The 27,831-nt window shown below is 38.7% G+C and overlaps 1 protein-coding gene across 1 annotated transcript in view; it reads right to left on the bottom strand.

Annotated features, from left to right (window-relative positions):
- The window catches only part of ADGB (androglobin), a 185,652-nt gene extending 161,135 nt beyond the window's left edge, over positions 1-24,517 (bottom strand). Inside the window, exon 1 of the mRNA XM_055534699.1 lies at positions 24,444-24,517. Coding sequence (XP_055390674.1) covers positions 24,444-24,517 — 74 coding nt within the window. The remainder of the gene's footprint in view (positions 1-24,443) is intronic.
- Positions 24,518-27,831: the final 3,314 nt, after the last annotated feature.

The following is a 27,831-nucleotide window of genomic DNA, read 5'->3' as shown; positions in this document are numbered from 1 at the left end:
AAAGGATCAAGCTATGTGGATACCTATGGGAAGAATGTTCCACAAACAAGGAAGAGTATTCTAGATGCAAAAAGCATCTCAGTTTATTTGAAGAATAATGAAATCAGTGTGACCAAAGAGGGGTTTAGAAAGAGAAGGTTTCTGAGAGGTAACAGGTGGGGCAAAGATAATAATGGGGATCCAAGCAAAGGGAAGTACAAGGGTTTTTAGTCTGAGTGAGGCAGGAAACCAAAGGAGGGCTTTCAACAGGGGTATGACATGACATGACTGAAATTTTCTAATCACTCTTGTAGCTATGTTCAGAAAAGACTAAAGGAGATGAGAGAGACAACTTGGAAGGCACTCTAACAGGTAAGAGCTGGTCGTGGTTTGGACCAGGTTGGTAACAGTAAAGGAGGCAAGAAATAGTCCCTAGTGTGTATTTTAAAGGTAGAGCAAGCTGACTGAATTGATATTTCCTGAAAGACAAAAGTCTATGGGATGGGACAAAACTGGGGTAGGAAATCAAGCAATATTTCACTTTTGAATGAGTTGCATTGTAGATGTTTATCATACATCCATGGAGATGCTGAATAGGTAGGTAGATTAGCATTCTGAAGTTTGGGAGAAAGAAAGTAAAAGTGAAAATTTGAGAATCATTAGCATTTAAATGATATCTAACATTTTAAAACTTGGTGAAATTACCAAATCATACACAAAAAAGAGGCACTCTCAGGGATGCTATTCAAAATGCCTAACAATTGGGAAGGAAATGAGCATTAACTGATCTAAACAGATGATCTCTGCAATGCTGGATCAGGGTCTTCAAAGCCAGCAGCTCCGACAGACATTTATTCTTTAAGTACTAGAGTGGGGGACATAAAGCCCACAGGTGGGACAGGGACCCAGGGCAAGAATCAGAGAAGTCTGGGGATCAGGGCTATGGGTGAGGTTATTGTTAAGGCTACTCACCAATCAATATAAAAACATTCCAATATTCTATCAGTTACTGCAGCTGTGTACCTGCCCTAGTACTCCATGTACAAAGAGAAGAAAAAAAATACAAACAAACAGAAAACTGAGAAAAGCAGTGAGTGCGTGTGGTTGTTGTTCAGTTGCTAAGTCATATCCAACTCAGCACTTCCACGGACTGCAGCACACCAGGCTTCCCTGTCCTCACTGTCTTCTGGAGTTTTCTCAGCCTCATGTCCATTGAGTTGATGATACCATCCAACCATCTCATACTCTGTTGCCCACTTCTCATCTTGCCCTCAATCTTTCCCAGCATCAGGGTTTTTTCCAGTGAATTGGCTCTTCACATAAGGTGACCAGAGTATTGGAGCTTTAGCGTCAGCATCAGTCCTTCCAATGAGTATTCAGGACTGATTTCTTTTAGGATTGACTGGTTTGATCGCCTAGCAGTCCAAGGAACTCTCAAGAGTCTTCTCCAGCCCAGCAATCTGAAAGCATCAATTCCTTGGCATTCATCCTTCTTTAAGGTCCAACTGTCACACCTGTACATGACTACTGGAAAAACCATAGTTTTGACTAGACAGACCTTTGTCAGCAAAGTGTTGTTTCTGCTTTTTAATAAACTACCTAGTTTTGTCATAGCGTTTCTTCCAAAGAGCAAGCATCTTTTAATGTCATGGCTGCAGTCACTATCTGCAATTTGGGATGATGCAGATGAACCCACTCTTTATGTTAGTTAAAGTTAGCAATCAGCACTAGTTCTCTATATCAGTCTCTCTGTGCTTGGGTGGATTTTCTCATTCACCTTCTTATAGAGAATTAAACTGGGAAGCCATGCCTTTATCTAAGGTGGGAGTGTTTCCTTTCCTCTGGGGATCAAGATCTTACCTTATATCTTTTTAAACAAAAGGTTCCACTTTCATAAACTGATAAGCCTTCCCTGGCAATCCAGCCATCATTCTGACTTTCAGTTCCCTTCTTATTTCTGGATCCTGAACATTTGTATTTCTTTATGTATGTGTTTCTAGGTATTATTATTTTTATAAATTGGAATCCACCATCTTGCTGGACAAGAAAGTCTGATAATACATACATTGTAAAGGGGTGGTTCTAGGTAGCATGTAAGAAAATATGAAAAGGATGACTATGATAGTTATCAGGGAAAAGGGGCAATTTTTCACAATATTAATTTTTAAAAATCAAGGTATAAATTAGTGCATTATAGTACCTGTTTTACTCAATGTTGGTACAACCTTACAGATATAAAGAAATTAGCAATTTTTTATCCATTAAAATTACCTCATTTAAGAAATTCAAAAACCCTAAAAACTCATTTTGTAAAAGGAAGATTTAATTAAAAAAATAACTGTTCTATTGAGACTACATTTTGCTTTCCTTTCCATTCTGTCAAGTGTAAGTAAATATATACTGGCTCCCTCCCATAAGCGGTTAAGCCTTGTCACTAATTGGCCTACTTTCCTTGTAACATGTCAAATTTATTTCCATCTATATTAAAGATCACTTAGAAAGAATCTCATTAGAGATATTTTATACCAGCTCAGCAGCTCCCCTATTGTGCTAAACACACAGTACAAGCAGTGGTCAAATACAGCCCAATGTCAAATATACCATAGGCTTTGAATGATCGCATACAATTGTTGCTTTTGAAACTTTCAGCACAGTGCGCCTTTGAATATCATTGCCAGAATGTACCTACTGCTCTAGCATAGTTGGGATCCTTTAAAATATTCAAAGCCCATTATTCCTGATTTCATCATTTCTGAGAATAAGATAATCCTTAAACACAGAAGTAACCCAGGACTTCTGAAGATTTAGGAACTGATACTTTTGGGAAATAAATTAAAAACAATTGAAACATGCAAAGAAATCAAACCTGCCCCTGAAAAAATCAGGGGTATATGCAGGGTTACTCTATTCATATAACAATATACCCAATACTAGTATATGATTCGGAGAAGGCAATGGCACCCCACTCCAGTACTCTTGCCTGGAAAATCCCATGGACGGAGGAGCCTGGTGGGCTGCAGTCCATGGGGTCGCTAGGAGTCGGACACGACTGAGCGACTTCACTTTCACTTTTCACTTTCATGCATTGGAAAAGGCAATGGCAACCCACTCCAGTGTTCTTGCCTGGAGAATCCCAGGGACAGGGGAGCCTGGTAGGCTGGCGTCTCTGGGGTCGCAGAGTTGGGCACGACTGAAGCAACTTAGCAGCAGTATATGATTTAATTCACTAGAATTACAAGTTGTATAAAAGATTTTGAAGGTAATTATTTTCTCTAGTTATATGACTAAATGCTTTCTTCTAAACAGTTAATCTAAATATGCTATTGAGATAAGTGAACCATCCTGACCCTTTTAGGAGAGGCTAGCAATTTATAAACAAAACATATCTGTGGAAATGTATTGTTTTAAAAAATAAATTAGTAAAAGTCAACAAGGATTGTTTATAATATAAAACATGCTCAGACACTCAGTCGTGTCTGACTCTTTGGGACCCTATATATATTCCAAATGATATTCCAAAAGAAACCAATGTTTAGAGGGAAGAAAATTCTAGAACGTCAGGCAAGGGACTGGTTTCCAGAGCAGAAATACAAAATGTAAAGGTTCTCCTGGGGAAAAGAGAGCCAACACAAAAGAAGCAAATTTACAACAGAAATCCAAGTCAGACATCTGATGTGAAAATGATATATAAAGTGGGCAACACATACAAAGGTGTTAAAATAATTATATATTTCATTACTAAAATGAACTGATCATGATTGAAAGTTATATTAAAAATGTGAGTGGCTGGTTGCCAGAGACAGGGCATGAGGGATGGGCAAAATGGATGTAAATGATCAAAACGTCCAAACTTTCTAAAAAAATTAAATGTCACAACCATGTAAGAATTAACATAGTGACTGTAGTTAATAATACACTGCTGTAGCTTTGAAAGTTACTAACACAGTAGATCTTAAAAATTCACGTCACAAGGAAAAATACGTGCAGCTACGTACTATGACATGTTAACTAGACTTATTGTGGTGATCGTTCACAATGTATACAAATATCAAATCATAATGTTCATAGCTGAAACTAATATAATATTATATGTCAGTCATACCTCAATTTTTTAAAAAAGTTAATGGTCTAATTACAGAAATAACTTCTAGTGGTGGTTTGGGGGCTGGAATAGTGTAATCCAAGAGCAGGTACTGGGAACTGGAATTGAGTAAGCTTAAAAGTTTATTTTGGAAAAAAAGCTGAATTCACCCTGCAAATGTCAGGAGACCAGAAATAGGCTTCTTGAATGAGCAAGTGGCTAGAGTGGGCTTCCCTGTTGGCTCAGGGGTAAAGAACATGTCCGCCAATGCAGAAGACATGGGTTCAATCCCTGGGTCAGGAAGATCTGCTGGAGGAGGAAATGACAACCCACTCCAGTATTCTTGTCTAGAGAATCCCATGGACAGAGGAACCTGGTGGGCGACAGCCCATAGGGTTACAAAGAATCGGACACAACCAAGCAATTGAGCATGCAGGCGCAAGTGGCTAGAGTATTCATGAGCTCCTAGCTTTGAACTAAGTCTGGAATAACTCCTCTACAGTTTATGGTGTAAGAGGCAATACATCAATTTCCTGTGATTCCACAAGGAAATAGGCTGGCCAAAAGGGAAAAAATGGGGATGGAGTGGCTCTCTACCTCTATGGATGGGGTACTAGGAATAGCACATCATGCATGGGAGAAAAGTCTCCCCTTGGAAAGACTTGACTGGAAGCAAGGGTGTTGTAAAAACATGATGGAAAGTAGTTTAATAATGTAGCAACTAGCCTGTCCTTTTCACTAGAGCATCCTTGTAGAATGTCAGAATGGGTAGGAAGAGACTCATCCTAAAAACCATCCAAACCTAATGGCAGAAAATAGCATGCATGAGCTTAAAATATCTACAAAATATGAACATTACAAAGCAAAAAAAAAGAAAAAAAGAAAGAAAGAAGGAAACTTAAAACTCAAAGGACAGTCAGGAAATCACACTCAAGGAAAGATAAATACTATAACAGATTTAAACGATATTTAAAATGAATATATTTAGAGTTACCAAAGAGATAAAGGAAGAAATGTTTCTGCTTTACAATGAGAGCAAGAAGATACTAAACAAGCAAGCAAAAAATAAGACCAATATAAAAAATAGACATTGGAAAATTTTAGTAATGAAAACTTCAGATATTGAAAGAGTAGACTAAATAAAGCTGAAGAGGACTAATGATTTAGAAGGTAAAATTTGAAAACAAATCTAGTTCTTGCATAGATAGATAAAGAGAAAATGTGAAATGACAAGTAGATCATTCTCAGAAGGATGAAATGGTTAAAATGGTGGGGGGTGAGGGAGGGTGTTTAGGAGAAATATTTTATGATATTACTGCTGAAAAATGCTCAGAATTGAGAAAGACATGTCTTCAGATTGGAAAAAACACATCAACCAATAACAAAGCACAAGAGAGAAGTCAGGAGATGGACTTCTGAATCTAGGTTTATCAGCTGGAAATTATAGGCCAATGCTGAAAATGAGAATCTGAAGAATTGAGCAGTTACCTGAAAATAAAGTACAATCAAATTGACAGCAAATAGTAGACAATATAAAGCAGTGAAGTGATGTCTTCTAAGCTGAGGTGAAATAACTGTCAACTTTGGAATTAAGACCCAATTAAGCTCTTAGTCAAAAGCAAGAGAGAAACATTTATTTTAAATTAGATAAAAATATTTTTAAAATGTGAATTTACCATAACAGATTCTTCCCCCCTCCTCAAAAAAAATAATGAAGGATTTATCTTCAGGAAAGTAGACATGAATCTAGAACTAAAGTGTGGAATACAAGTTTGCAACAGTAAATAAATGAATCACTGTAACGTTTTGGTAAAATTTATTTTTTGATGGTATGTTACTATTTATTTAATGAAAGAAATGAGGATACATAACACATATTCATATATTTATCTGCTATCATTAAAAAACAATGATGGAAGCCTAAACAATAAAGGCCACTGTGATAATTACTTCATATAAGGATGGAAGGTAGATGTGATTAGGATGAAAGTTAAACTTATCTGAATATATTTTGTATAAGAGCTGAGATCTTTCAATATACTTTCATTACAGACTTGATTTTACATAACTTTAAAATAAAATGAAAATAAAATGCATACAGTTAGTAATATAAAAACAAAATTTTAAAAGTTATTTCCTGTAAACAAATAATGATAGTAACAACTTAATGCTTTTGAAAGTATCCAAAATAAAAGAGATGGGAAAGGGAGGGAATTCTGACAGACACCAGTGTGCCTGAATTTTCTTTAGGAATAATACTAACTGTGGACTTTGTAGGAAAATACTTAAAAATGACTGTATTTTAAAAGATCAAGGATTATTGGGATTTCCCCAGAGGTCCAGTGGTTAGGACTCTGCCTTTCCCCTGGTAAGGGAATTAAAATCCTACACGCCATGCAGTGTAGAGGAAAAAAAAAAAAAAAACCAACAAACTGAGTAATGTCTTAGTCAATTTGGGCTGCTATAACATCATACCATTTGCCTTTTCATACTGTTCATGGGGTTCTCAAGGCAAGAATACTGAAGTGGTTTGCCATTCCCTTCTCCAATGGATCACATTCTGTCAGAACAGTATGAAAAGGCAAAATGATAGGATACTGAAAGAGGAACTCCCCAGGTCAGTAGGGGCCCAATATGCTACTGGAGATCAGTGGAGAAATGACTCCAGAAAGAATGAAGGGATGGAGCCAAAGCAAAAACAATACCCAGCTGTGGATGTGACTGGTGATAGAAGCAAGGTCTGATGCTGTAAAGAGCAATATTACATAGGAACCTGGAATGTCAGGTCCATGAATCAAGGCAAATTGGAAGTGGTCAAACAAGAGATGGCAAGACTGAATGTCGACATTCTAGGAATCAGCGAACTCAAATGGACTGGAATGGGTGAATTTAACTCAGATGACCATTATATCTACTACTGCGGGCAGGAATCCCTCAGAAGAAATGGAGTAGCCATCATGGTCAACAAAAGAGTCTGAAATGCAGTACTTGGATGCAATCTCAAAAACGACAGAATGATCTCTGTTCATTTCCAAGGTAAACCATTCAATATCACAGTAATCCAAGTCTATGCCCCAACCAGTAATGCTGAAGAAGCTGAAGGTGAACAGTTCTATGAAGACCTACAACACCTTTTAGAACTAACACCCCAAAAAGATGTCCTTTTGATTATAGGGGACTGGAATGCAAAAGTAGGAAGTCAAGAAACACCTGGAGTAACAGGCAAATTTGGCCTTGGAATACGGAATGAAGCAGGGCAAAGACTAATAGAGTTTTGCCAAGAAAATGCACTGGTCATAACAAGCACCCTCTTCCAACAACACAAGAGAAGACTCTATACATGGACATCACCAGATGGTCAACACCGAAATCAGACTGATTATATTCTTTGCAGCCAAAGATGGAGAAGCTCTATACAGTCAGCAAAAACAAGACCAGGAGCTGACTGTGGCTCAGATCATGAACTCCTTATTGCCAAATTCAGACTTAAATTGAAGAAAGTAGGGAAAACCACTAGACCATTCAGGTATGACCTAAATCAAAACCCTTATGATTATACAGTGGAAGTGAGAAATAGATTTAAGGGACTAGATCTGATAGATAGAGTGCCTGATGAACTATGGAATGAGGTTCGTGACATTGTACAGGAGACAGGGATCAAGACCATCCCCACGGAAAAGAAATGCAAAAAAGCAAAATGGCTGTCTGGGGAGGCCTTACAAATAGCTGTGAAAAGAAGAGAAGTGAAAAGCAAAGGAGAAAAGGAAAGCTATAAACATCTGAATGCAGAGTTCCAAAGAATAGCAAAAAGAGACAAGAAAGCCTTCCTCAGTGATCAATGCAAAGAAATAGAGGAAAACAACAGAATGGGAAAGACTAGAGATCTCTTCAAGAAAATCAGAGATACCAAAGGAACAGTTCATGCAAAGATGGGCTCGATAAATGACAGAAATGGTGTGGACCTAACACAAGCAGAAGATATTAAGAAGAGGTGGCAAGAATACACAAAAGAACTGTACAAAAAAAATCTTCACGACCAAGATAATCATGATGGTGTGATCACTGACCTAGAGCCAGACATCCTGGAATGTGAAGTCAAGTGGGCCTTAGAAAGCATCACTACGAACAAAGCTAGTGGAGGTGATAGAATTTCAGTTGAGTTATTCCAAATCCTAAAAGATGATGCTGTGAAAGTGCTGCACTCAATATGCCAGCAAATTTGGAAAACTCAGCAGTGGCCACAGGACTGGAAAAAGTCAGTTTTCATTCCAATCCCAAAGAAAGGCAATGCCAAAGAATGCTCAAACTACCACACAATTGCACTCATCTCACACACTAGTAAAGTAATGCTCAAAATTCTCCAAACCAGGCTTCAGCAATATGTGAACTGTGAACTTCCTGATGTTCAAGCCTGTTTTAGAAAAGGCAGAGGAACCAGAGACCAAATTGCCAACATCTGCTGGATCACGGAAAAAGCAAGAGAGTTCCAGAAAAACATCTATTTCTGCTTTATTGACTATGCCAAAGCCTTTGACTGTGTGGATCACAATAAACTGTGGAAAATTCTGAAAGAGATGGGAATACCAGACCACCTGATCTGCCTCTTGAGAAATCTGTATGCAGGTCAGGAATCAACAGTTAGAACTGGACATGGAACAACAGACTGGTTCCAAATAGGAAAAGGAGTACATCAAGGCTGTATATTGTCACTCTGCTTATTTAACTTATATGCAGATTACATCATGAGAAATGCTGGACTGGAAGAAACACAAGCTGGAATCAAGATTGCCAGGAGAAATATCAATAACCTCAGATATGCAGAAGACACCACCCTTATGGCAGAAAGTGAAGAGGAACTCAAAAGCCTCTTGATGAAAGTGAAAGTGGAGAGTGAAAAAGTTGGCTTAAAGCTCAAGGTTCAGAAAATGAAGATCATGGCATCCGGTCCCATCATTTCATGGGAAATGGTGGGGAAACAGTGGAAACAGTGTTAGACTTTATTTTTCTGGGCTCCAAAATCACTGTAGATGGTGACTGCAGCCATGAAATTAAAAGATGCTTACTCCTTGGAAGGAAAGTTATGACCAACCTAGATAGCATATTCAAAAGCAGAGACATTACTTTGCCAACAAAGGTTCGTCTAGTCAAGGCTATGGTTTTTCCTGTGGTCATGTATGGATGTGAGAGTTGGACTGTGAAGAAGGCTTAGTGCCGAAGAATTGATGCTTTTGAACTGTGGTGTTGGAGAAGACTCTTGAGAGTCCCTTGTACTGCAAGGAGATCCAACCAGTCCATTCTGAAGGAGATCAGCCCTGGGATTTCTTTGGAAGGAATGATGCTAAAGCTGAAACTCCAGTACTTTGGCCACCTCATGCGAAGAGTTGACTCATTGGAAAAGACTCTGATGCTGGGCGGGATTGGGGGCAAGAGGAGAAGGGGATGACAGAGGATGAGATGGCTGGATGGCATCACTGACTCGATGGACGTGAGTCTCAGTGAACTCCGGGAGTTAGTGATAGACAGGGAAGCCTGGCATGCTGCAATTCATGGGGTCGCAAAGAGTCGGACAGGACTGAGCGACTGATCTGATCTGATCTGATCTGAACATCATACCATAGAATCAGTGGTTTATAAACTATAGAAATATATTTTTCACAGTTCTGGAGTCTAGAAGTCTGACATCTAGGTGCCAGCATGGTCAGGTTTTGATGAGAGCCTTCTTGTGTTTTACAGATGACTGACTTCATTGTGTCCTCATATGGAGCAAAGAGATAGATAACTCCCTGGTCTCTTCTTATAAGGGCACTAATCCCAAGCATGAGGGCTTCACACTTATGACCTTATTACTTCCCAAAGCCTCACCTCCAAATACCATCACACTGGGATAAGGGTTTCAACAGATGAATTTGGGGGTGCACAGACATTCAGCCTATTGCAAGGGATATTTCAAGAAATAAAATATAAAACTTCCAAACTAAGAAGAGAACAGAAGGAGTAGATCTGACATTAGGGAAAAACTCACTATGCTTTGGGCAGAAGGGAAATACAGAATTTTAAAAGCTAAGATCAAATGAACAAACATGACTGGAGACAAAAACATTTTAGAAAAAACACTATTTGAGGATGAGAAAGGAATCTCAGCCAACAGTTCATTTATTTTTAACTCACATTTATTGAACACCTGCTGTATGACAAGCACTAAATGATGGGGTTACAGACATGTAAATATATATCTATGTTCTTGAGTTTATTTTGTAAGGTAAGCAGGTAAACAGAGAATTTCAGAATAATGTGGTATGTGCAGAGATGGAAGTATTCACAGGTGGTAAAGAACATGCCCAATATGAGGCAATTAGGAGAAACTTCCTGCAATAAATAGCATCTAAACTGTCTTGAAAGATAACTACAAATTTTCCAGATTGAAAAAGGAGAAAGGACATCACTGTGAAAGGAAAACAGCACACAAGACAGAGGCAAGAAATGGCAGCGTGGGTTTAGAGAATTACGAACTCTTGAGTATCTACATGAGCAAGTAGCACAAGCCGATGGGAAATCGGGTGGGAGGGAAACACAAGGTAAGCAGGCTGCCTCCATTAAGGATTTTGTTGAGGTACTTGAACCTTAGTTTGTAGTTTTTGGCGACTTGGCCCTCTATACCAAGAAAATGCTTTATTTTTAGAGACATATTATTTAGCATTTACTCATAACAGACCACTGTATAAGACAGGAAGTTTAAGGAAGACTGAAATTGCAATACAACTCAAAAGTGAGCACAATATAATTATGAATGTCTTTTTTTGAGCTAATCTCCATAATATCTGGAAGTTGCATTCTTTCAATTAAGACTTCTGTATCATGATGTCTCCATTATATTAAAAACCGATTTAAAAAAATATAATATCTTTGTGATCCAATGGACTGTAGTGCACCAGGCTCCTCTGTCTATGGAATTTTCCAAGCAAGAATACTAGAGTGAGTTGCCATTTCCTCCTCCAGGGAACTTCCTGACCCAGGGATTGAACTCGCGTCTCTTGCATCTCCTGCATTTGCAGGCAGATTCTTTGCCATTGTGCCTCTAGGAAGCAATAAACACTGGCAATTATAATCAATTTGGAATATTATTTTAAAGAAAAGAATTCTATTCACATTTACAATATATTATTTGTGGATACATCTTTATCAGTTCAGTTCAGTCGCTCAGTCATGTCCGACTCTTTGCGACTCAATAAACCATAACATGCCCGGCCGCCCTGTCCATCATCAACTCCTGGAGTCCACCTAAACCCATGTCCATTGAGTTGGTGATGCCGTCCAACCATCTCATCCTTTGTCGTCCCCTTCTCATCCTGCCCTCAATCTTTACCAGCATCAGGGTCTTTTCAAATGAGTCAGCTCTGGCCAAAGTATTGGACTTTCAGCTTCAACATCAGTCCTTCCAATGAACACCCAGGACTGATCTCCTTTAGGATGGACTGGTTGGATCTCCTTGCAGTCCAAGGGACTCTCAAGAGTCTTCTCCAACACCACAGTTCAAGAGCATCACTTCTTCGGCGCTCAGCTTTCTTTATGGTCCAACTCTTACTCCATACATGACTACTGGAAAAATCATAGCCTTGACTTGACGGACCTTTGTTGGCAAAGTAATGTCTCTGCTTTTGAATATGCTATCTAGGTTGGTCATAACTTTCCTTCCAAGGAGTAAACGTCTGTTAATTTCATGGCTGCAACCACCATCTGCAGTGATTTTGGAGCCCCCAAAAATAAAGTCAGCAATTGTTTCCACTGTTTCCCCATTTATTTGTCACAAAGTGATGGGACTGGATGCCATGATCTTAGTTTTCTGAATGTTGAGCTTTAAGCCAAGTTTTTTACTCTCCTCTTTCACTTTCATCAAGAGGCTCTTTAGCTCCTCTTCACTTTCTGCCATAAGGGTGGTGTCGTCTGCATATCTGAGGTTATTGATATTTCTCCTGGCAGTCTTGATTCCAGCTTGTGCTTCATCCAACATAGCGTTTCTCTTGATGTACTCTGCATATAAGTTAAATAAGCAGGGTGACAATATACAGCCTTGACGTACTCCTTTTCCTATTTGGAACCAGTCTGTTGTTCCGTGTCCAGTTCTAACTGTTGCTTCCTCACCTGCATATAGGTTTCTCAAGAGACAGGTCAGGTGGTCTGGTATTCCCATCTCTTTCAGCATTTTCCACAGTTTATTGTGATCCACACAGTCAAAGGTTTGGTATAGTCAATAAAGCAGAAATAGATGTTTTTCTGGAACTCTCTTGCTTTTTCAATGATCCAGCAGATGTTGGCAATTGGATCTCTGGTTCCTCTGCCTTTTCTAAAACAAGCTTGAACATCTGGATATTCACAGTTCATGTATTGCTGAAGCCTGGTTTGGAGAATTTTGGACATTACTTTATTAGTGTGTGAGATGAGTGCAGTTGTGCGGTAGTTTGAGCATTTTTTGGCATTGCCTTTATTTGGGATTGGAATGAAAACTGACTTTTTCCAGTCCTGTGGCCACTGCTGAGTTTTCCAAATTTGCTAACATATTGAGTATGGCACTTTCACAGCATCATCTTTCAGGATTTCAAATAGCTCAACTGGAATTCCATCACCTCCACTAGCTTTGTTCGTAGTGATGCTTCCTAAGGCCCACTTGACTTCACATTCCAGGATGTCTGGCTCTAGGTGAGTGATCATACCAATGTGATTATCTGAGTCATGAAGATCTTTTTTGTATACTTCTTCTGTGTATTGTCATGATTTCTTAATATCTTTTGCTTCTGTTAGGTCCATACCACTTCTGTCCTTTATTGAGCCCATCTTTGCATGAAATGTTCCTTTGGTATCTGTACTTTTCTTGAAGAGATATCTATTCTTTCCCATTCTATTATTTTCCTCTATTTCTTTGCATCTCTATAAATACTGCTTTAAAACTTCTCATCTTAATAGTTAAAAATAAAATGTAGAATTTAAATAATAAACCTGAGACATATGTCCACTTTAGTTGGAGTAACACACTTCAACTTAGCAATATTAGTAATTACATTAAATGTAAGTAGTCTAGATACCAAAATTAAAAGGCACAGATTATAACATTAGATAAAAATCAAGATCCTACTATAAGAAATGCTTTGTATATATATAAACAAATAATAAAAGATGGAAGAACATGTTCACATTAATAAAAACAAATGCTTTAAAAGGATTTCAGAACAGAGAATATTATCAGGGATTGAAAATTTTAATTTCATAATGATAGAAAAAGAAAATTCATTGAGATGATGTAGTAGACCTAAACATTTGTTAATACATGAATCAAAATCAGATAGACCTATAAGAATCAAAAGATAGATTCATAAACATAGTGGCAATTAGAACTATCATTCATAATATCTGATAGAACAAGCTGATTGAAAATCAGTAGGGCTGTAGAAGATATAGAATATGGAATACTACCCATTGAAATTGGCTTAATTGACATTTATAGAACACTTCATCACAACAGACACATAATCTTTTCAAGAAAATATCATTTGTCAAATCAGACCATAACCCGATACATCAAACAATTCTCAATAAATTTAAAAGAATTCAAGTCATACAAAGTATGTTCTTTGGCCAATGGAAATTAAAAACCTGGAAACTTTGAAGATATTTGGAATGTAGATAAAACATTTGTGATTAAGCAATGTGTTGGAGAATAAATCAAAAAGGTAGTTATGGAATATCTGGATTGAATAAAAATGAAAATATAACACCTTAAAATGTACAGGATGCCACTAAAGCAATAGGGGAAATTTATAGTACAAAGTATCTATGTTAGAGAAGAGTCAAATCTTGGAGCAAAATACTATTTCCACCTTAAGAAATGGTGAAGAAGTAGGCAAGTTAGATCTAAAATAAATTAACAGAAAAACATGAAAGCAGGTTAATCGAATTAGAAAACAACAAAATGATCAAGAAAAATCAGCAAATCAAAAAGCTAGTTCTTTGATTGATTAAACTCTGGTCAGATTGATCAGGAATATAAGAGAGAAGATACAAACTACCAATTAGAAATGGAAAAAAGGACATTACTGCCAACCCCACAGACATTTACAAGATAATAATGAAATATTATAAACAACTCTATGTCCATATATTTGATAACTTAGATGAAATGGATCAGTTTCCTGAAGAATACAAACTAAGAATACTCTGTAAAAAGAGATAGATTGGATTGGAGATGTTGAATATCCCTGTATATATTTATTAACAAAGTGAATTTAGCATTAAACATGTTCCCACAGAGAAAACTCCAAACCCAAATGGCTTCACTGGTGTAGTCTATGAAATATATAAGAAAGACATAATGTTAATTCTGCACTAATTGTTGCCAATAACATGAATGAATATCAGAATAATTATGATGAGTGAAAGAAGCCACACAAAAGGAGCTTTATATTTATATAAAGTGCCAGAAAATGCAAACTAATTGACACTGACCGAAAATAGGACAGTGATTGCCTGGGGATGGAGGATAGGGAAGGACAGAAGGAAGGAATCACCAAGAGATCAAGGAAAGCTTTTCAAATCATAGATCTGTTCATTATCTTGATTGTGTTGATGCTTTCATATGTGTGGATGTACGTCCACATTTAGCAGAATGCATTCTTTAGATATGTATGTCAAATACAATGCAATTTATTGGATGTCAAATTTATATCAATAAATCTGTTTTTTAAACAGAAATAAAAAGAAAAGCCTGGGAATTTTAAAAGGCAAATTTAGGAAAATCCAAACATCACTTTGTGATAGCAATATTACCTGTTATTAGAGTCATAATATATAGTTAAATTAATCTTGATTCTATGATATATTCTGCCAAGTCATATGCAACAAAATATATTTTGTCTACATATTCTGTCTTTCATGTATACTGTTCCTGGCAAATTAAACCTTGTATAATTTGGAGTTGGGGAAAAAGTCAAAACTGTCCTTATATGTAATAGAAATAGTTCATACTTGCATTAATATATATTTGATAATCTGGTTATTAATAAAATGCCAATAAAACAACTTTTTAAAACTTAGAAGCACTTGTTAATCACCTACCTAGCAAAGATGACAAAATGATTAAAAAATTCCTAGGTCACTTAACAAGATTATTTAATATAATGAAACATGTATTAATACATGAGTTGAAAACCAAAGAAAACTTTAGCTGACACAAAATCATTAAAGACTTCTAAGACAAAAAAGTTTGAAAAGAAGCAGTATCTTATTTACACACAAGCAGATACATTCTTCTATATATGTTTTATTTAGATTACTTCCACTGTAAATATGTTAAAAGTTCAATAACGTGTGAGTCTGGAATTTTGCTATTATTTTCTTTGAGCATGCTGTTCAAGGTAAAGACATGATTTGATTCATAGTGGGAGGTAGTTTATTTATGCAATGTGCAATCAGCATGCCTTATTAAGTAGGATCAGGTAATACCCTGAAGAAATCAGAATATGAATAGAATACACAATTGACTTAATTTGCATTAGGGGCATTCTGAGCCATATTCTTCAGAAATATTAAATATATGAAGAAATAAATTGCAACCTCTAAAAAATTTTTAAATTAAAAAGTTAAAGCCAGATTGTTATGTCATTTTTTACTCACTTGGTTTGATGAAAATTATTTAATTGGACATTTAACTTTAAAAGTTCAACATTTATCTATTTTTTAATACACTATACTTGTGTGTATGAAAATAAATAGGTGAGGGAGATTGAGATACAAACTTTCAATTACAAAATACATGAGTCAAAGGTAAGAAATGTACAGTGTAAGGAATATAGTCAATAATTATGTATCAATAATATCTTTGTATGGTGACAGACAGCAACTAGACTTATCATGATGATCATTTTGAAATATATAGAAATAGCAAATCACTACTTTGTATACCAGGACCTAATGGGGTATTGCAGGTCAATTATACTTCAAAATCAAAGAAACAAATAAAATTCATAGAAAAAGAGGTCAGATTTGTAGCTACCATAAATGGGAGTGGAGAGGTAGAATTAGATGAAGGTAGCCTAAAGTTATAAACTTCCAGTTATAAATGAATACTAAGGATATAAATTTCAACATGATAAATATTCTTAATGCTGCTGTACATCATATATATGAAAGTTGTTAAAAGGATAAATCCTAAGAGTTCTTATCACAAGAAAATTTTTTTTCTAATTCTTTACTGTTGTATCTACATGAGATGACAGATGTTCACTAAACTTATTGTGGTAATTATTTCATGATGTATGTAAGTAAAATCATCACAAAATGAATGCTGAGCCAAGGTAGAGAAGCAATTTGAAGGGAAAATCAAAATAATATGGAAACCAACTAGACATGATGGGCAAAGGTGGGTGAAGGTCAAAGATGACTGCTCTTGAAACTCAAGGTCACACAGAGGATGGTAATAAGATTCTCTAAAATGAACAGGGGAAATCCACACATTTGGGAGAGATAAAGATGATCTCCATCTTGGACATATTTAACGTGGAGTAAGAGTACATCCAAGTGGATTTGTCCCCTTGAACTTGAGCTCAATTACATGATAAGAACCACAGGTGTTAATTCAGTCATCTTTAATCATCATTGTTTTAGATGATCAAAAGGGATAAAGGAGAAGAGAGTGAAATAAGACCACAGGAGAATGACTTAATTTGGGGAGGGGGGCACGTGGAAGAAGGAAAACAGCAGGTCAGAGAGAAAGGAGAATTCTGGGAAGGGATAAGAGAGGGTAGATTTAGGTGAAGGGACACATGTTCCTATGAGCCCTCTTAAGCGATGAGGAGAAACAAAGGGAGAGAGCAAATTGGAGGGGGCTGCTTCTGCTGTTCTGATCCCAGTGTACACAGGCCCCCAGGATCCCGAGCTTTTGCCACTTTCCAGGATCTAACACGGTTGAGCAGCAAAGCTGATATTTTAAAGAGAAAAGACAAAACATGGTATGAAAATACATGAAGTAGTGTCCTTAATGACTTTAGCCAAAATCCATGAGAGAAACAACAGGTTCGTAGTACCCGTGGCCTAGTACAGGCACAGGCTCCAATTAGCCTTGTTTTTTTTCCTTCCCTTTTAAACAACTCCAACTATTTTCTTCCTGAACTCATTCTTTGTCTGTGGTGCAAAGCAATCCCAAATCCCTCCTAGACTTTGACCCAGGGTGGAGCGAACACGTGCTGTGTCCTAAATTTATAGTTAATTCATTACAACTGAGAGCAGTTTGTACAGTACAGCCTTCACCTTCGACTGTGACCTCACCTGGTTAAACTCTCACTGTGTTTCTGGCTCAGACCTGGGGCAAAAGCAGGCAAAACAGAACATAATCCTTCCTGCTTCCTCTCCTTTTGCCTGTGTATCCACACGGTTTGGTGAACTGTAGTAACCTTTTATATTAATTTATAACTAAATTAGACACACATTCCTCCTGAACTCAAGATTGAGTGGTAAAGAAATGGGAACAGAAAGGGGACATTAACTGAAGCAAAAAATGTAATTTTGATATTCATCAGGTCAGAAGGATGAAATAAAAACAATCACAAAATTTTTGGACTACGGTATTCATTTGGCACCAGAAAAAAAGTATGATTACATATATATATATATATATATATATATTCACTTCCTATAAAAAGTTTACTTTTAATATGTACCATATGTTAATTAAGCCATACAAATCAGCATGGCTATACCCCTAGACCCTGAAACTAATTAGCCTGAACCTACCTTAGGAAAGAATATAACAAAATTTCAAAGCACCTAGTTGAATACTTCTGACAACATATACATGTCTTATTTGTGAAGAGTAAAAGAGAGAAAGATTAGTAATATTTCTACCCAATATTTCATATTATATAAATTATACGAAATTACACAAATTATATAAAAGTTATATTTCTGATGTCTTGGATACAGATTTTAGTCATTTTTATCTCACATTAATAGTTTATAGATTATTTAATTCCTTAATTTCAATAATCTTTTACCTGTAAATGTCAAAATAATAGTAAAGTCAACTAAAATATTTTTCAATGACCACTTTTGATTGAGGTAATATTACTTTGCTCATTTAGAAGCACTAGCAACAGTGTTGTGAGTTTCAAAGTACAAATTTGATTTTGTTTTTGGGTAACCCTGAGGTACAAATTCCATGAGTTTGTGCATTTAAAATCTTTTTAATCTAACGTCTTCTACTCCTCTAATAATGGTGTAAACTGAGAAGGAACAATTTCTCCTCCAAAACTAAACAAAATAAAAACTGGTTGATTAAAAAAAAAGGTTCATTGCCAGAAATGATTGTTAACCCATGTCAAGTTTCAACAAATTATTAAACAAATGCTCAGATTAATATTATTTCAAAGGGACAACTAGTGGCAGACCCCATTAAAACTAACAGGGTATTCCTATCCTCATTGAGCAGGGCTTTTTAGCTGAGATACTTATATTTTAAAAATATACAACAGATATGTATATAGTGCCTTAATCTGTGCCAAGTGAGTGCTGCCCTGTGTCTCTGGGATACTTGACAGGGCCTCTTCCCTCTGGATCTCAGAGTCTCTGATTCTGAGTCAGAGGGTTTTATGCCCAAGCTGCCACAGCAGATTTCTATTTTAACTAAAAGTTTACTCACCAGTGCTGCACTGTGCTTAGTCGCTCAGTCATGTCTGACTCTTTGCAACCCCATGGACTGCAGCTTGTCAGGCTCCTCTGTCCATGGGGATTCTCCAGGCAAGAATACTGGAGTAAGTTGCCATGCCCTCCTCCAGGGGATCTTCCCAATCCAGGAATCGAACCCAGGTCTCCCTCATTGCAGGCAGATATTTTACCAACTGAGCCACCAGGGAAGCCCCCTGTCACCAAAGGTCACCTTTTAAATTGCGAGTCCTTAAGACATTACCTGGTGAGGTCCTCAGAGGTGGCCTGGGAACCGTAAAACTCACTGTGAATCTTGAGCTGTTTTCTTATCTGCTTCTCTTCCTTCTCTGCCCTTTTCTGTGGAGCTATAAGGACTAGACCTAGAGTTATAAAAGCCATCTCTCTCTCTCTCTCTAGTTCTCACACACATTTTTTTTTTTTTCTTTTTGATTTCTGGTGGTAGAGGAATGGGTTATCTATTATCTATCAACCACTATTGCATGGTTTAATTTAAGCAGCTCTTTCTTGGACTTGATATAACCAATAATTCACTTAATTTAATCCTCAGTAAGATATGTATTCTTCTATTTTATGTTGTTTACATGGTATTAATCATAATTCCACTCTTGTAATAGCCTTGTTTTCAATGTTTTCCAGGCAAGAATACTGGAGTGGGTTGCCATTTCCGATCCCCTGGAGAAGAAAATGGCAACCCTCTCCAGTATTCTTGCCTGGAAAATTCCATGGACTGAGGAGCCTGCTGCTGCTGCTGCTGCTGCTGCTAAGTCGCTTCAGTTGTGTCTGACTCTGTGAGACCCCATAGATGGCAGCCCATCAGGATCCCCTGCCCTGGGATTCTCCAGGCAAGAACACTGGAGTGGATTGCCATTTCCTTCTCCAATGCATGAAAGTGAAAAGTGAAAGTGAAGTCGCTCAGTTGTGTCCGACTCTTAGCGACCCCATGGACTGCAGCCTCCCATGCTCCTCTGTCCATGAGATTTTCCAGGCAGGCTACAATCCATGGGGTCACAAAGAGTCAGACACGACTGAGCAACTTCACTTTCACTTTCACTTTCATGGTATTAATCATAATTCCACTCTTGTAACAGTCTTATTTTCAATGTTTTGTATAAACACATATGTTGATCTTTTTTTGAGAATTCTATGAAATGTAAATGCACACTTCTGTAAGTATAGAAAAATTTGAGCTTTTGAAACATATTTCGCTCTGTTTTGAAAAGAGGTCTAACTATATTCAATACCCTATGATAAACCATAATGAAAAAGAATGTGTGTATATATATATATGTATAACTGAATCACATTGCTGTACAGCAAAAATTAATGCAACATTGTAAATCAACTACACTATAATAAAATAAATTTTTAAAAAGGGGTCTAATGATATTTCATCATCTGTAAGAATCTGGAAGGTTGCATAATTCTTGTTACTTCAATAAATTTTGTTTGTTTGATCTTGGTTTTAGTGTTCTATTGGAAGTGGAAAAAAATTATGGAAGTATAAGCACCAAGTTGTATCCCTATCTCAAACTTCTTGTTAAAGTTCTACATATATTAGCATTTCAAGTGTGAGCATTAACACTTCTAATAACTTTTAATACTTGAATTGCATGGCTTCTTTTCCTTCTTTCCAGTTGTCTGTCATGTACACCCAGACTTATATTCAGTACTTCTAAGAAGATCAAGTGTTTGGCTTCTGTCACTACAAATCCTTCCAGTGGCATCTAAGCAATGAAAGTACTTTGCGGGGCATACTAGTTTTCATACTAAGCTTTCCAGGTGCTTCTATTAGTAAAGAATCTCCCTGCCAACGCAGGATACATAAAAGATGCTGATTTGATCCCTGCATCAAGAAGATACCTGGAGGTGAAAATTGCAACCCACTCCGGTATTCTTGCTGTAAAATCCCATGGACAGAGGACCCTGGCAGGCTACTGTCCATAGGGTCCCAAAGAGTCAGACACGACTGTAGTGACTTAGCACATCACTAGTTTTCAAATTGATTAAGTTGGTTTGTAATTTCAAATTGTTATTAGGTGCTAATAATGAAACACATGGAAACCACTCCAGTATTCTTGTCTGGGAAATCCCATGGAGAGAGGAGCCTGGTGGGCTACAGTCCATGCAGTCTCAAAGAGCTGGACATATGAATGAAGTAACTTATCACGCAAGCACACAGAGTTTTAAAAAATCTGAAAGAATCATGGAAGTTTGGAGTTAGAGAAGGAAAAAAGAGCAGGGAGGACAGGGGATGTTGAATGGGAGCAATTTCAAGTAGATGGCCCTGCATGTAAAGGAGAAAAACTTGAATACTGGAAGAGAAAAATGACACATCCAATGTCAGAAAAAATGGTCCAAAGGTGAGCCCTATATCAGATATTTTATTCTTGCTGATACAAAGAAATGGGGAATACATAAAATAGAAATAAATTAATCTAATGTAAAAACTGACAGCTTAGTTACCTGGCATACTTATTCTCGGTGATTCAAAGTCATATTTATTATGAATTTGGTGACAACTGGACACACAATGTTCTGCTTTTTCAGTTGAAACATTTCAGTTTTTGAATTTTGCCAACAGCGGACCAGATCAGAAAGGGAGGGAGAATTGGGGTTAAATCAAATTTAGAAGGAATGAAACCAAGCTAGGCAACTGAACTATGAGCTCATTAATAAACAAATGGCAAATGGTTATTATGTGCTAGCCACTCAGCTAGGCAAAAGCCAGACATGGTCCTGTCCCCAGTTTAACACACAAGTTTAGAGAATACAAGAAATCTGTTACAGATGGCAGCTATAGAACAATAAGGTTTAATGGGACAGCCATTTTCAAAGCTCTGAATACATCTTCCCTCACTTCTGTACTCGGGACCACGTCAGAGTTAGTTGCACTTATTGGATGTATAACCATAAGGTGTGGTGAAATAATAGCATATAAAAACTTACACTGTCACCCGTATATTTCAAGTGACAATTACATTGGAGCCTTGCTAGACTTTGATCCCTGGGCTCCATACTCCTGTGTGCTTAGTCGTTCGGTTGTGTCTGACTCTTTGTGACCCCATGGACTACAGCCCGCCAGGGTCCTCTGTCCATGGGGATTCTCCAAGCAAGAATATTGGAGTGTGTTGCCTCTTCCAGGGGATCTTCCCAACCCAGGTATCACACCCAGGTCTCTAGCATTGCAGGCAGAGTCTCTACCAACGGAGCCACCAGGAAAGCCCATGTTAGGTGACACCTTATCTATGACTTGTCCTGATGTCTATCATTAGTTCTTCAGTAAAACTTAGAGGATAAACATGATTTACAATGGACTTCACATCCTATTATATAATGTTACAGCAAAATCTAATGATTTAATGTTTAATACATGATAGCTAGATTCTAGCAAAGCCTAGATATTGTATAACTATTTGGCCTTATCTTTATTTTCATAAATATATATGTATATTTATGTACTTTTATTGCTATAATTAAGTTCAGATATTTTGAGGAAAAAATAAGCATCATCTCAAAAAGAAATGGCATGCCCCAGTAAGGAACAAGTTAACAGCTTATCTGCAGGGAGCTTATCTCTATCATGTGATAGAATCACCACAAAACTAGGCCAGGTACTGTTATTTTATGATATCTGGTTTGAACAGCTTTTTTTTTTTTTTTTTTTAATGGGAGTTAATGATCTCATCTCTTTCAGCATATAAACTCTCTAAAATCAAAGCTCCGTAAGAGCTGTGAGCCTTTAATGTGCATTAATTACAATCATCACTAAGTTTGCTTTCTTTTTTTGGTATATTCAAAAACTCATTTGCAATCCTGTTATTGTTTCTTATTTAATCACTGTCATTCACTCATTCATTAAATAAATATTTTTGAGTGCCTACTATATATGACCCAAACATAACTTTAGGTACTTAGGATTCAATAGTGTAAAAAACACAAGAAAAATTATTGCCTTTAGGGAACTATTTTTATTAAGATGACATATGAATAACCATAATTTTAAAGCAAAATATATAGCATGCTAATGAGAAAAACAATCAATGACAGAATAAAGCACAAAGGAAAAACAGGGAGTTCTTGGTTTTGTCAGAAAAGTGGGGATTGCAACTTTAAACTAGCTGGCCAAAGAAGCTAACATAAACAAATGGCATTGAGCTAGATATCTAAAATATGTGAGGGAGAAAGCCCTATGGAAATGGCTTTCTAGCAGAGGAAATAGCCAGAGCAAAGGCCCTGGGGTAGGTATTCCAGGATGTGAAAAGGACAGTATGCGAACAAAGGGGAAGTAAAGTCAGAAATGAACAGGGGAAAAGGGAAAAGACCCTGATTCTACATATTAACAGTGTAGGACTGTCCTACACTGGTATGTATCACAAGAGCAATTCTGTTAAAAATGACTTATGTATGTAAAATAACTGAAATTTAAGTTACTAATAAAATGAATGGATTATCTGCCAGGAAGCTGGAAGCCTGCTTATGAGAGAGAACAGAACTAGGAACTAGAGAATCTCAGACATGGGAATGAATGTGGGAGAGGAGTTCAGGGAGAGAAAAAGTTTAAAGAGAAGGCATCAGTGAACAGAAGTTCAACACGGGATTCTTCAGGTGAAGACAGAGATGAAGAACTGCTGCTGCTAAGTCGTTTCAGTCGTGTCTTCTCCAGGCAAGAACACTGGAGTGGGCTGCCATTTCCTTCTCCAATGCATGCATGCATGCTAAGTCATTTCAGTCGTGTCTGACTCTGTGCGACCCCATAGACAGCAGCCCACCAGGCTCCTCTGTCCATGGGATTCTCAGGCAAGAATACTGGAGTGGGTTGCCATTTCCTTCTCCAAGATGAAGAACTAGCCATCCAAAATCTAAGAGTCCAAGTAAAAATAATCTACAGTCCACCCCTCACAGGCACAGTGGGGAAAACATGAACGATCCCCCTGAAGTAGGTTTAGCAGCTGGAGCTGTCTTATAAATTTTGTAAGTTCAAAGGTGGGGGGCAGGGGGGGGGAGAGAACGGGGAGGGGAACACAGAGAGGGGGGAAAACATAATAAGGAGGTACATTCACAGCAAAAACCACCCCAGATGAGAGAGGCATCATTTAGATTCCATGACCTAGAGTCTGTATACTTAATCGGAGTAAACGTTGGTAACGTGAATTACATATCTATATAGTTTTAACTTTTAAAAACCATTTCATGTTTGATAGAATCTGACTAAAGCTCTTCAGTTGTTAGATGGGGCAAATACAAACTAAGGATTCATCAGCAAGGTGAAAGGTCTCTCTGCTGAGACTGGGCCCATGCAGATCTGGTCCTAACCTTGAGCCTCTCCTCTCTGGTAAGGAAGCCACAGCCCTTCCAAGTGCCTGGGTGGACCCTGAAGAGGAAGAGCGGCAGCAAAGGGTGGGAGGTTCGTGGACTGGAGCCAGAAGTGCAGCCACCCCGCCAAGCAGCTGAAACAGGGAAACCAGGGGCTCTGGGAGGAAGTGGATCCAGGCAGGCATGGACAAAGAATGAGGGCAAGAGTCTCCCAGGCCCGGGTTCTTACAGACGGTAAAGAAGCTGGAGGAGGCCATCTAAACTCCTGCCTTGGCTGAGTTTGCTACAGGGAAGCAGAGTCGGGACAAGGGGAAAGGACATAGGATCAAGCCGGCGGTGGGATGGGCAGGCAGAGGTCCCTTACTCTTTAGATTTATCCGATCCGTGCGCCGAGTTGATACGATGCACCTCTTTCTTCTTGGCTTGTTTGGTGGTCATGGCAGAGGTAGCCCCAGGCAGGAGCTGAGCTCTGAGCGAAGAGCCGCCTCTGCCGCCCTGGCTACGCGTCTGCCGTTGCTAGGAGACGGCCAGTGCGCGTCCTGCAGCCGCGGTGCAGGTGCTGGTCAGGTTTTAGCTGGGGCGGCCCTAGCGAAGGCAGCTCTGAGGTTGCAAAGGGACTGCGAACGCCTGAGAGCTCAGGTCTCCCCAGCGGGGTGGAAATCTAGGGGTTGGGTGTCCGGAGGAAGCCGGCCCGGGAGTGGATTTGACCATAGGATTGATAGGTTCAGATAAACTGGAGTTTTTCTATCAGGCTGATATGCTTTGCTCTTCGGAAGCATATACCTCGATTAACTCTTTTGGATTTGAAGACATATACTACAAAAGTCTTCCAGGTGGCGCTAGTGATAAAGAACCGGTCTGTCAACGCAGGAGACTTAAGAGACCAGGGTTCCATCCCTGAGTGGGGAAGATCCCCTGGAAGAGGAAACAGTAACCCACTCCAGTATTCTTGTTTGGGAAATCCCATGGGCAGAGGAGTCTAGCAGGCTACAGTCCATGGGGTGCCCAAGAGTGGGACACAACTGAAGCGACTTAGCACACACTGTGCAAATCCCCTTTCCCCAGGTCTTTTCTCCTTTGAACAAGTTCCTCTACTAACAATTAAGGAGACATTATGAACACAATGAATTTGTCAATGGCTCAATTGAGGTTTCAATAATGAATACAGTGGGTGCAGGGGGATCTCTGCAGGGAAGGCAGGATCATGATCTTAGTCGCTTAAGGTTTGATAATGATGTCTATGATTAAATAAGTTGGGGGTCTTGTGAGAGTTGGACTAGAAAGAAAGCTGAGTGCCGAAGAATTGATGCTTTTGAACTGTGGTGTAGGAGAAGACTCTTGAGAGTCCCTTGGACTGTGAGGAGATCCAACCAGTTCATCTTAAAGGAAATCAGTCCTAGGTGTTCATTGGAAGGACTGATGTTGAAGCTGAAACTCCAGTATTTTGGACACCTGATGCGAAGAGCTGACTCATTGGATAAGACCCTGATTCTGGGAAAGATTGAGGGCAGGAGGAGAAGGGGATGACAGAGGATGAGATGGTTGGATGGCATCACCGACTCAATGGACATGGGTTTAGGTGGACTGTGGGAGTTGGTGATGGACAAGGAGGCCTGGTGTGCTGTGGTTCATGGGGTCGCAAAGAGTCAGACACAACTGAGTGACTGAACTGAACTGAACTGGGTTGTTCACATGAAAGAATAAATCCAGGTCATGGAATGGAGTGGCCTTTGATAATTTACTTGAGAAGATGCTGGAGCCAGAAGACCCAAATTGAAGCAAACCAAGACCAATTAAGCCTATGGCTTAATGATCATTCAGTCCTGCTGATATTATCTTGCCTTGGGCAAGTTCCTCCTTTTAAGCCTCCAGTTTACTTACTTGCACTTACTTGGGTTTCCCTCATAGCTCAGTTGATAAAGAATCTGCTTGCAGTGCAGGAGACCTGGATTCGATCCCTGGGTCAGGAAGATCCCCTGGAGGAGGAAATGGCAACCCACTCCAGTAGTCTTGCCTAGAGAATCCAAATAGAAAGGGACCCTGGGAGGCTATAGTCAATGGGGTCTCAAGAGTCCAAGAGTCGCACACGACTTAGCGACTAAACCACCACCATATTTTCAGGCACTGATTTACTTACTTGTAAACATGAGATGCTAATACCTAACACAAGTCTCTTATGAGGATAAATGAGATGTATTTAAAATACTTAGCACACAATGAAAGCACAGAAAATAGGGGCTCCTGCTTCAAAATGCCTTCAAAGACCAGGCAGATAACGTGAATGAATGAAGCTGAGAAATGCTTGGACTGAGAACACTTTTAAGGGCATTAAAATAAAACCAAATATTATTCTGGCCCAATATAATCTCAGTTTAGAGAGATTTAACTATCCACAGGCCTGAAGTTTAGAGCCTCTCATATTAGATGGCCTCTTCCATTAACCTAGAGATAATTGTGTGTGTGTGTGTGTGTGTGTGTGTTTAGTCCCTCAGTCATGTCCAGCTTTTTGTGACCCCATGGACTGTAGCCTGCCAGGCTCCTCAGTCCATGAGGATTCTCCAGGCAAGAATACTGGAGTGAGTTGCCATGCCCTCCTTGGGGGATCTTCCCAACCCACAGATTGAACCCAGGTCTCCTGCATTGCAGGAGGATTCTTTACTGTCTAAGCCATCTGCAGTTCAGTTCAGTTCAGTTGCTCAGTTGTGTCTGACTCTGCGACCCCATGAACTACAGCATGCCAGGCCTCCCTGTCCATCACCAACTCCTGGAGTTCACTCAAACTCATGTCCATTGAGTCACTGATGCCATCCAGCCATCTCATCCTCATCCCTTCTCCTCCTGCCCCCAATCCCTCCCAGCATCAGGGTCTTTTCTAATGAGTCAGCTCTTCACATGAGGTGGCCAAAGTACTGGAGTTTCAGCTTTAACATCATTCCTTCCAAAGAAATCCCAGGGCTGATCTCCTTCAGAAGGGACTGGTTGGATCTCTTTGAAGTCCAAGGGACTCTCAAGAGTCTTCTCCAACACCACAGTTCAAAAGCATCAATTCTTCAGTGCTCAGCTTTCTTCACAAGCCAACTCTCACATCCATACATGACTACTGGAAAAACCATAGCCTTGACTAGATGGACCTTTGTTGGCAAAGTCTCTGCTTTTCAATATGCTATCTAGGTTGGTCATAACTTTCCTTACAAGGAGTAAGCATCTTTTAATTTCATGGCTGCAATCACCATCTGCAGTGATTTTGGAGCCCCCCTCAAAATAAAGTCTGACACTGTTTCCCCATCTACTTCCTATGCAGTGATAGGACTAGATGCCATGATCTTAGTTTTCTGAATGTTGAGCTTTAAGCCAACTTTTTCACTCTCCTCTTTCACTTTCATCAAGAGGCTCTTTAGCTCCTCTTCCCTTTCTGCCATAAGGGTGGTATCATCTGCATATCTGAGGTTATTGATATTTCTCCCTGCAGTCTTGAATCCAGCTTTTGCTTCATCCAGTCCAGCATTTCTCATGATGTACTCTGCCTAGAAGTTAAATAAGCAGGGTGACAATATACAGCCTTGACACACTCCTTGTCCTATTGGAACCATTCTGTTGTTCCATGTCCAGTTCTAACTGTTGCTTCCAGACCTGCATACAGGTTTCTCAAGAGGCAGGTCAGGTGGTCTGGTATCTCCATCTCTTGAAGAATGTTCCACAGTTTATTGTGATCCACACAGTCAAAGGTTTTGGCATAGTCAATAAAGCAGAAA

Source organism: Bubalus kerabau, chromosome 9, assembly GCF_029407905.1.
Source record: "Bubalus kerabau isolate K-KA32 ecotype Philippines breed swamp buffalo chromosome 9, PCC_UOA_SB_1v2, whole genome shotgun sequence".
Taxonomy (NCBI): domain Eukaryota; kingdom Metazoa; phylum Chordata; class Mammalia; order Artiodactyla; family Bovidae; genus Bubalus; species Bubalus kerabau.
This window is presented reverse-complemented; position numbering and strand designations above follow the sequence as displayed.